The 11,123-nt window shown below is 43.2% G+C and overlaps 2 protein-coding genes and 1 non-coding gene across 6 annotated transcripts in view; 1 reads left to right on the forward strand and 2 right to left on the reverse strand.

The window, feature by feature from the left end:
- XPNPEP3 (X-prolyl aminopeptidase 3) overlaps window positions 1-3,330 on the forward strand; it is a 74,638-nt gene extending 71,308 nt beyond the window's left edge. For all 4 annotated transcript variants that reach the window (XM_049627561.1, XM_049627562.1, XM_049627564.1 and 1 more), the window contains one exon: window positions 146-3,330. In XM_049627561.1, coding sequence (XP_049483518.1) covers window positions 146-312 — 167 coding nt within the window. In that variant the 3' untranslated portion in view covers window positions 313-3,330. The remainder of the gene's footprint in view (window positions 1-145) is intronic.
- The window catches only part of SLC25A17 (solute carrier family 25 member 17), a 359,412-nt gene that overhangs the window by 153,998 nt on the left and 194,291 nt on the right, over window positions 1-11,123 (reverse strand). The window lies entirely within an intron of this gene.
- LOC125920536 (U6 spliceosomal RNA) lies at window positions 9,378-9,482 on the reverse strand. The gene has a single exon (XR_007457115.1). It is a non-coding gene; the product is annotated as a U6 spliceosomal RNA (small nuclear RNA).

Below are 11,123 nucleotides of genomic sequence, written 5' to 3' on the forward strand. Positions count from 1 at the left end.
TCAGTTAATATCCAAAATTCTAGGTAGATACTGTTAGGATCCCAGTTCTACAGATGAATTGTAACACAGAGAGGTTAACTTACTTATCCCAAATCATCCACTTACTGCCATTTATGAACAGCACATTCTTTTTTCTACTTTTCAGGCATTTATATTCCAGAGGATGACAGAGATGCCCCAGAGAAGTTTCGTGGTCTTGGTGTACGGATTGAAGATGATGTAGTGGTGACTCAGGACTCACCTCTCATCCTTTCTGCAGATTGTCCCAAAGAAATGAATGACATAGAACAGATATGCAGCAGGGCCTCTTGACCCTCACTGCAGCCCACGTGCAGCTCAGGTTCAAAGGGGGTGTTTGTTCGCATCTGTGCGCATGTCCTGAGTGTGTGTGTCTCTGTGTGCACACTTATACACGTGTTCTGTTTGGGAGTGTGGCAACTGTATGAATGTATGTAATTGTGTGTGATCTTTCTTTGTTGTAAGTATCTAGAAGTCTGGAAAATTGAATTTTTGAACTGGATGTTACTACAACTTCAGTAACATTAACTCTGTACAGTTAATGACCAAGGCAGTTTGAATTTTTAAATGTAAAGAAAAATCGTGGTTACATATCTCCATGCATTCCAGTTAACACAATTAAATATACAGAAACTTTTCTCCTTCTCTCCAGGTCTTTCCCTTTCTGTACTTTGGCTAAGATCTACCTAATGTCATAAGATGTTTATGATGCTTGTATTTTGAGCTAACCACCAGTGTCTCTGCCTATACTAAAAACCACCTGTCAGTGATTGTGGGTGGCTAGTACATACCTTCCATAACTCCTGTCCATTTTTTCCAGATCCTACGTCTCTACTGGAGCCATATGAGCCCTTGTGGGCACTGGTGTCCTGCAGTCCCACCATTCAGCTCTAATCCAGATTCTAGCAACACTAACTATTAAAACAGTTTTGAGTTTTTCTCGCTATTTGGCTGCCTATGGCCTGGAAGATGTTTAGACTCTTGATAAGGGAAGAGATGGAAGAGAAAGAAAAACATATGTGTCTTCTGTAGATCTAGACCTCTGTCCATCTGTTCTCAGGCTGAAGATGATTCCTATCCCAGGCATCCATGCTTTCTTGATAGATTCTTAGTGCACTGACCCTTATGGCACACCCTAGAAGCTGCCGCCCTGGGGAAAAGGTAGATCCTCTCCTTAACCCTCTTGAAGTCAGAGGAATGGCACCCACGTTTCAGAGAGATGCTCCTGTTACAATTCTGTAGTTTCCTCTAGTGCAAAATGCAGAACTCACCAAGAGTTCACCAAGAACATCCTGTGATCCTTTCATTTCTCTATGAAATGAGAAGCCCTGGAAGGACAGTAGGAAGGAGTCATATTTCCCTCAACACGGCACTGGCTGCAGTCATACAAGAACTCAGTTTGCAGAATGAACAGGGCTAGAGTGTCACAGGGAGCTTCTGTCCTAGAAGTAGTGTGTTCACCTCCTTTAAACCTGGATATGGCCCAAGATGTACAGAACCTGCTGGTCGTTAGAGCGTAAAGTCAAGGGATTTTAAGAAAGAAACAGGCAAGGGGATTAACACTTGGTGTTAGATATTTGCCCATCTTACCAGGAAAACCCAAGGTACACAGCCAAAAGCAGACACCCGGCATCATCAGGGGACAAAGATCATGTTATAAATCAGTGATACACACGGTGTCCTGCCAGTGCTCACCCTCGAATGCTTGGCTCTGCTAAGCAGCTGTGGGAATGGATGGCCACACAGCCGGAGTCTCGTCCCCGGGCCTGTCCTCCCCCCTCCCTCCAACTTCTCAGCCCTGTGCTACTTTCTAAAAGAAGGGGACTGAAAATAAATCCACAACTTCTCACCCTCTGGGCTTCTGTGGCCCCAACAACCCTTTCCTTGGATTGAGTTTCCTTTGTTCATTTACAATACTGAAATAAGGAATTTCCTTTTCTGGCTATAAATCGTTTTCAGTAGTCTTCAACTTTCTAAGTAAAAGCCCAGTGACTTTTATGTATAGCGTCATACCTGGACATGAAACAGACTTCTGGTTAGAACCTAGTCAAGTTCTGCAGCTGTCGCGAGCCACAGAATGGCTGTTGCAGAATTCTTCTGGTGATTTTTAGTCCCTGGCCCAAGTATATTGTCCTTTGAGTCCCAGATTAACTTCAGTAGCTAAGCATCGGATCAGACTGTCAGCACCATCAAGAGCTGGCCTAGTGTTTCTGGGCCGCCTGATATATTCGGGATTTGTTAAGCAGATAGTGGTGCACAGTGCAAGAATGTCACACATTCTTAGCCACACCGCAGACATGCCCCACATTTCCTCCATGTCGAAGTCTCATACACCGGCCTCTCCGAATGAAAACCTTAATTCTCAGAAATCCTTCAAATGTTACACTAGGATTTTTCTCCCTCAGTTGAAGAGAGATGGTTGGGTCATTGATGATGCATACCATCTAAATGAAGGAAGCACTTCCAGATAGCCTCTGCCACATCCTTTTGTGTGTTTGTCTCAGGAACTGCTCTTTTTCTTCCTACTCAACAAACAGACTGTTTATTTAAAACACAGGAGTAGAAATACTGGAGTAGAAACCCTCCTCTTCCCATAGTCCTCATATCCAAATTAGGAAGGTACTCCTCATGAGATGACTTAAAGTTCTCTTTGTGTCTTCTTTTAAAACTTGGTTATTTTTTCACTAAGCTTTGTAACAAGGTCAGAAAGGGAAAAATCCTACCATAGACATTATATCTTAATTTGAGATAAAGATTCATAAAATAAGAAAACCCAAGATAAAGACATTGTAACTCATTAAAATAGGAAAATTGAGCTGTTATATTTTTCAGAGCTTAGATAACCAACACCCTCCTTTAGCTTTCTTGATAATACAAAGATTACAGATCTGATGCAGGAGTGCTGGCTCCCCTTCCCCCATGTCTGTGTGAGAGATCACAAGTAAGGCATGGGGACTGCCCACCAGGTCAGCGGTGACCTCAGAGTCCTTTGGAACACTGTGTTTCCAATAACCGCTACCAATAAAACAAAGTTGGGATCTGAGTCAGAACCTGTCTGCCACCCCTCAGTTGGCATATGATCAACAATAATGTAGTGTGTGTGTGTGTGTGAGTGTTAGAAAATAAGTGAGGACCCAGGGTGGTGGCAGCATAAAGGACCCTCTTGGAAGAGGTTTTTATGATGTTAATTTCTTTTTTTTTTTTTTTTTTTTTTTAATTTTAGTTTCCTGAGGTGGGAATCTGTCACCTAAAACTTAAGCTGATAGGGTTATATTTTAAGCCTGGGAAAATATACTTCAAGCTGAAGTGTTTAATGTTCCTAATATAATGAGAAAGTGAATGCATCATTAATGCTAATGTTTAATGAGAGCAGAATTCCGTTGTCACAAAGCATGTGGGTCGTCCTGACTGTTCTTAACCTCTGCCTAAGTGTCACTGAGGAACTTGGCGTGAGCATCAGTATTGCTCAGATCAGGGGTCCCCACTGAAATCAAGGCCTTACGGGGTGTGCTCAATGAGGATCTGAGAGAGCTGCAGGCTTTGTTAGCATTTCTTAATGCTTTGTATGACTTTTGTGCAATTATACAAGTTCAGTTTGAACAGAACGCTGTTACTTTTTAAGGCTCTATCCACTGAAAATAGGTATGTCATTTCCCAACAAGGGAAAAGCATTTATTACTATCATTTTAAAAATAAACCATATAACAGTGTGTGGCGTGTATGTGTTATTTTCACATCTAGAGTTTATAGCTTTAAATGTGAGAACGTTTTGTTTTACAAAATGTCTTATAAAGAGGCACACCTGGCTGGCTCAGTCAGTAGAGTGTGCGACTCTTGATCTCAGGGCTGTGAGTTCAAGCCCCACATTGGGCGTAGAAATTACTTAAATAAATACATATTTAAAAATATATAATTTAGGAACACCTGGGTGGTTCAATCAGTTACATGTCTGACTCTTGATTTTGGCTCATGTCATTACCTCACAATCGTAAGATCAAGCCCCCCATTGGGCATCGGGCCCCTGTCCTGGGCGTGGAACCTGGGTGGGATTCTCTCTCTCTACCTCTCTCTCTCTCTCTCTGCCCCTCCCCTGAATAAATAAATAAAAATTTTAAAAATATATACAGAGTATTAACTGCTGTCACAAAATCATGATTTAGACTTGAGATGATCTTATCAGAGGGGGGAAATGAATGGATTAGATCCAGCCAATTAAAGGATTGACTCAAGTATCTAGTGTATAACATTAGACTATAACTGATGTGACTATAACTGATAATGCCATATTGTGTAATAGAAATGTGCTGAGAGAGTAGAACACAAATGTTCTCACCAAAAGAAGTGGGGGGGAAATAAATATGTGAGTTGATTGATACATGTGTTAATTAACCAGATGGGGGACATCCTTTCACAATGTGTATATCAAGTCATCATGATGTACACTTTAAATATCTTACAATTTGGTTAGTTACACCTCAAGAAAGCTAGGGGGAAAAGGTTGACTCTCCACAAAACTGACCCATAGGTCTCCAGACAGCCCCGGTACCACTCAAGACTATAAACTTTGGCCATGAGCATTTTATGAAGGATGAATTTTGTAGGGAAGTAATATCAGTGTGCAAAGTTGTAAATTTGTGAACTTTCTCAGCCATAGAAAGAGCCATAAATGTGGCCATTTCTTCCTAGTAGGAATCCTCTTTAAAATCTGAAGCTTTCTGGCTGGCTCAGTCAGTAGAGCATACAACTCTTGATCTTGGGGTTGTAAGTTTGAGCCCCGTGATAGGTGTAGAGATTACTTAAAATCTCTAAAAAAAATTTTTTTTAATCCTTAAATAAAATCTGAGGTTTTCTGTAAAGTGTGCCTCCAAACATTTTTCACATACTGGCATACATAAAAAGATATTTGTGAGGGGGTCCCTGGCTGGCTCAACTGGTGGGGCATGTGACTCTTGATCTCAGGGTTGTGAGTTTGAATCCCACATGTGGTATAGAGATTACTTAAAAATAAAATTTTCTGGAGCGCCTGGATGGCTCAGTCGGTTAAGTGTCCTACTTTGTCTCAGGTCATGATCTCATGGTTTGTGAGTTCAAGCCCCACATTGGTCTCTGTGCTGACAGCTCAGAGCCTGGAGACTGCGTCGGATCCTGTGTCTCCCTGTCTCTCTGCCCCTCCCCTGCTCACACTCTGTTTCTCTCTCTCTCTCTCTCAGAAATAAATAAACATTTAAAAAATTAAAAATAGGGGCACCTGGGTGGCTCAGTCGGTTGAACGTCTGACTTCGGCTCAGGTCATGATCTTACAGTTCGTGGGTTCGGGCCCCACATCGGGCTCTGTGCTGACAGCTCAGAACCTGGAGCCTGCTTCGGATTCTGTGTCTCCCTCTCTCTCTGCCCCTCCCCCACTCACACTCTGTCTCTCTCTGTGTCTCAAACATAAATAAATGTAAAAAAATTTTTAATTAAAAAAATAAAACATTAAAAATAAAATCTAAAAGAATATTTTTTGTGTGTGGCACAATGGAATAAACGAGGGGACTTAGGAATGTATACATGTGACTTAGAGAAAAAAAATTCATTCTATATCCTTTATACAATTATGATGAGAAAAATAATATGTACAAAGTTTTATAGAAATTTTTAAATTTATATAACAGTTCTAAGAAATGATTTTTAAAATGTCAATAGGGGCGCCTGGGTGGCTCAGTCGGTTAAGCGTCCGACTTTGGCTCAGGTCACAATCTCACAGTTCGTGAGTTTGAGCCCCGCGTCGGGCTCTGTGCTGACAGCTCAGAGCCTGGAGCCTGCTTCACATTCTGTGTCTCCCTCTCTCTCCGCCCCTTCCTGCTCATGCTGTGTCTCTCTCTGTCTCAAAAATAAATAAACATTAAAAAAAATTTAAAATAAAATAAAATGTCAATAGAAGACTTAAGTCACTTGTGGGAACATGACTTTTTTTGATAACAGTCTGAGATCCTACACACAGTTCCTAATCCAGACTTTATAGTGACAGTATCTTCAGATTCTTCATAATCACCATCATACAAGAAATTTATGTGCACAAATATGTCACAAAAAATTTAAAACCATTTTTATAATCGTTTAAAATTTATGATTGGAGGCTCAGTCAGTTGAGGGTCTGACTCTTGATTTCAACTCAGTTCATGATACCAGGGTCGTGGGATCCAGTCCCATGTCAGGCTCCACGCTGAGCATGGAACCTGCCGAAGATTCTCTCTCTACCCGCCCTGTGCTACTCTCCCCCACTAGCACATGCTCTCTCTCTGAAAGAAAGAAAGAAAGAAAGAAAGAAAGAAAGAAAGAAAGAAGAAAGAAAGAAAAGAAAGAAAGAAAGAAAGAAAGAAAGAAAAAGAAAAGAGAAAGAAAGAAAGTTATGGTTGAACTGATGATAAATGAGATGTAGCATATCCATATGGTGACATATTATTCGACCATAAAAAGAAATGTACTGATACATGCTACAGCACAGCTGAATCTCGAAAACATTATGCTAAGTGAAAGAAGCCAGACTCAAAAGGCACATAATGCATGACTTTGTTTATATAAAATGTCCAGAATAGGCAAATCCATGTAGCCAGAAAGTGGATTAGCGGTTGCGAGGGCCTGGGGGTAGAGGGAAACAGAGAGTGACTGCTAATAGAGTTTCTTTTTCACATGTTGGAAATAGTCTGGAATTAGAAGGTGATGGTAGATGCACAGCTGCGAGCATGCTAAAATACCTTGAATTGTATACTCTTAAAGGGAATTTTATGGCTCCATAAATTTATGGAGATTTATGAATTAAATCTCAATGATTTACAAAGGAAATTAAATTTAAAGACTCCAGCTCCTTTCATTGACAAATGTGATATTTCTTATAACGTGGACTTCAAACTGAAATCAGTCACATCAAGTATTTCAAGATGATGAAGCTATAATTCACAGAAGGTACATGTGTTTTTTTAGAACAGTCATCCTGGGGGTGCCTGGGTGGCTCAGTCGGTTAAGCATCCAACTTCAGCTCGGCTTGTGATCTCACAGTTTACCAGTTCAAGCCCCACATCGGGCTCTCTGCCATCAGCACGGGGTCTGCTTTAGATCCTCTGTCTCCCTTTCTCTCTGCCCCTCTCCCTCTCATTCTCTCTGTCTCTCTTTCAAAATAAATAAATAAACTTTAAAAAAAAAAAAAAAAAGAAAGAAAGAAAGAACAACCACTCTGCCCATGGCTTTGACCACAAAGGTCAGAAGTTTTCCATGTATGTGAAGCAGAAAGCCGGGCTGTCCCGAGCTATACCTGCAAGGACCCTTAGCCCCATCTTCAGCCCCCATTCCTCACATGGCTAGCAGCACCGCGGGTACCTGAAACATCAGATGCTATAGCAACACCATGGCCCCCTTGTCTTTGATGAGCAATAGCACACTCAGCAGCTGCTGCCGAAGTGAATGACCAGGTGGTGGCACCCCTCCTTGGCCAGATTTCAGTGAGTCCAGGACTCCTAGTGACCAGGTGACCGGTAATGGAGCTCTAGCTACTCCAAGTTCCATCCATCTGGCCATCCTGGGGACAGTGGAGATCAGTATCTCCCAGCACACTGATTTCAAGGCACATCACTCAGGGTATTTAAAATTGTAATACCTAGGAGCGCTTGGGTGGCTCAGCCGGTTAAGCATCCAACTTTGGCTCAGGTCATGATCTCATGGTTTATGGGTTTGAGCCCCACGTCAGGTTCTGTGCTGACAGCTCAGAGCCTGGAGCCTGCTTCAGATTCTACGTCTCCTTCTGTCTCTGCGCCTCCCCCACTTGTGCTCTGTCTCTCACTCTCTCAAAAGTAAGTGAACATTAAAAATAAATAAAGTTGTAAAACCTAGAATTGTGCTGACTGGAGCTTACCTTGGACATAAGAATTTGTAGCACTATGTAAATATTGATCCAGATTCGCACCAGTTTGTAAAGCCTCGTGGTTCTGGTTAGTCGCTACTAAATGCGATCTTTTCTTAGGAAAGTTGAGATTGGGAAGCCTACAGTAATATATCAAAAATGTTTTTAAAAAAATTTTTTTTTCAACGTTTTTTTATTTATTTTTGGGACAGAGAGAGACAGAGCATGAACGGGGGAGGGGCAGAGAGAGAGGGAGACACAGAATCGGAAACAGGCTCCAGGCTCCGAGCCATCAGCCCAGAGCCTGACGCGGGGCTCGAACTCACGGACCGCGAGATCGTGACCTGGCTGAAGCCGGACGCTTAACCGACTGCGCCACCCAGGCGCCCCTCAAAAATGTTTTTAAAACCAGTCATCTTGAAAACGTTATTCAATGTTTCATTGCTCAGTATTTGGCTGTGCTGTCTACTCTTGTCACAGATTAAAATCTCTAATAGAGGCTCCTGGCTGGCTCAATCAGTAGAACATGCGACTCTTGATCTCAGAATCGTGAGTTTGAGCCCCACGTCGAGTGTAGAGTTTACTGAAATAAAAAAAAATAAATAAATCTCTAATAAACTATAGCCAATCCTTGCACTAATTATAATCTGGGCAGTGGGCTATACATTACATGCGAATGATTCTATTTTACAGTAGGGATCGCTATGCATAGTAAATTGCACCTGACATCGCGTAACATAGAGCAGGCATAGGGTCCACCTGCAGAGGCCTGAAAGAATATGCTCTTGACAAAGGTATTTATAAGAGTATGGTGGTTCCTCAAAAAGTTAAACAGAGCTACCATTTGACCCAGCAATTCCACCTCTGAGTATGTACTCAAAAGAACTCAAAGCAGGGACTCAAACATATTTGTATACTCATGGTCATTGCAGCATCATTCACAATAGCCAAACAGTGGAAACAACCCAAATGTCCATCAGCGGAAGACGGGATAAACAAAATGCGACATATACACACAACGGAATATTCAACTTTTTAAAAATGTAGCTCTCATACATAGCTACAACATGGATGGACCTTTAAGAACTTATATTAAGTGAAATAAGCCAGATTTTAAAAAGGACCAATATTGTATGATTCTGCTTATATGAAGTGCCTACAGCAGTCAAATTCATAGAGACAGAAAGTAGAATGCTGGTTGCCTGGGTCTTGGGGGAGGGACGAATGGGGAGTGATTGTCTAATGGGGACAGAGTCTGGTAAGGGAAGATGATAAAGTTCTGGAGAACTGGAGAACCATCTGGTGATGGTTGCACAACCATGAGAATATACCTAAAGGCACTGAACTGCACACTTAAAAAGGTTTGAATGGTAAATTGTATATTTATCACAATAAAAAAAAAGTCTTAACTAGAAAAAGAACTATATTAGCATGGGGGCAAGGGGAAGAGGAGAGCCAAAGGCAGACTGAGTTTGACAGTATTTATGTAATTAAACTCTTCGCAAATTTGCATGTCATTCTCTGCAGGGGCAGGCTAATCTTCCCCGTATCGTTCTGGTTTTAGTGTACTTGCCGCCAAAGCGGGCACCGGTACTTAAGTAATTAAAATAAGAATTGATAAAATGCTAAATTGCTATCACCAAATAACAGGAGTTTATAATCCCTTGGTCCCTGCAATAATCAGACGATCAGTCTGAAGTGTCGTGTGTTTTTGAGGTACCTATTTTTAAAAAGATATACCCAGGTGAGTGTTAGCAGGAAATAGTGTCATAAAAAGCGGTTGAAAGAGTGGGGCTGTTTTGAGTGGAGTAGAGAAAGGTAAGGGGAACATGATGGCTAGCTAGCTCTGAATATCTGAAAAGCTGTCATGTAAAACATTTTATTTTATGCCGCTCCATTAGCCAGAACCAGAACTGGTGGGCGGAAACACTCTCATAGAATCAGAATTTTAGAGGTAAAAAGGGGGTTAGCGAATTTGTCCAAGCCCCTTACAGATGGAGTGAGGTGAGGGCGGTCAGGTTCACAAAGACGGTCCCTAGCTCCAGGATCAGATGCGGGTTCCCACAGCCCATTCCCAACCATTTCCACTCTCTTCCAGACTTCAGTACCTTTGCCTCCTCAAAATTGGCCCCATATGTTCCCTTCACGTTTGCAAGGAAAATAGCACCTCATTGTGGGCTCTCTCCTTCACCCGCTCCTGACTCTCTTCTGCCTGTGCCCTTGGTCCCCTCACTCTCAGTGTCCTCGGTGACTCCAGCCCCCAACAGTGCTCCTGCCTCTTCCCCAGAGACATTTCCTCAGCCTGCGACAATCCACAGGTGGATGTCTTTTTCAGTGTCACTCCACCTCTCTAGACTGTACTATTTTGTTATGCTGTTGTCCTCGCATCTCATGAGCCACCCAGTGGGGTTCACTGCTAAGCTATGACTACTGCTCTGAAACCAACGCTGCTGACGAAAGACGTTATCACGCTTTGCCTCTAGGGTCTGAGGGGCATGTATGTCCGTCGGAATCCAGTCAGGAAAATAGAAGTTACTCTAAATATTCAAAACAGAAAATGTAATATCAGGAATTGGTCTCATAGGAGCCCCAAGAGCAGGACAATGGCATCTAAGGCCTCCCAAAGACTGGCAATGGCTGGAAGCTTCCCTCTCAAGTCAGCTGCAGAAGCTGGGCCACAGAAGGCCTGCCTGCTGGTGAGGCGACATCACAGACTCAGCCCCTGCCGGGGATGCCTCTGGACAGGACAAAAAGGAAGGGAAAGTAAACTCCCTCCCTCTAGGCCACCCCCTCTCCCCTCCCCTCGCCCCTCCCCCACTCCTCCTCTCCCTTCCCTCCTTCACCTCTCCCTCTACTCCTCCCTCCTCTCACTTCTCACCCTCCCTCCCCTTCTCTCCTCCCCCTCCCCTCCGTTGTCCCCCCTCCCCATTCCCTGTCTTCTAATACTTCCTCTCCCCTCCCTTCTCTCCTCCCCTCTACCCCTCCCCCCTCCTCTGTCCCGCCTCTTTTACCTGTCCTCTCCCCCCTCCCCTCTCCCTCCCCCTCCCTTCCTCTTCCTTTCTTTCTCCCCCTCCCCTCTCCTTTCCCCACCCCTCCCTTCTAACCCTCCTCTTTCCCCCTCCCTTTCCCCCCCACCTTTCCTCCTCCCCTCTCCTCTCCCCCTCCCCTTCCTTTTAACCCTTCCCTCTTCTCCCCTTCCTCTCCCCCTCCCTCTCCCCCTGTCTCCTCC

This window comes from Panthera uncia, chromosome B4, assembly GCF_023721935.1.
Source record: "Panthera uncia isolate 11264 chromosome B4, Puncia_PCG_1.0, whole genome shotgun sequence".
Classification (NCBI taxonomy): domain Eukaryota; kingdom Metazoa; phylum Chordata; class Mammalia; order Carnivora; family Felidae; genus Panthera; species Panthera uncia.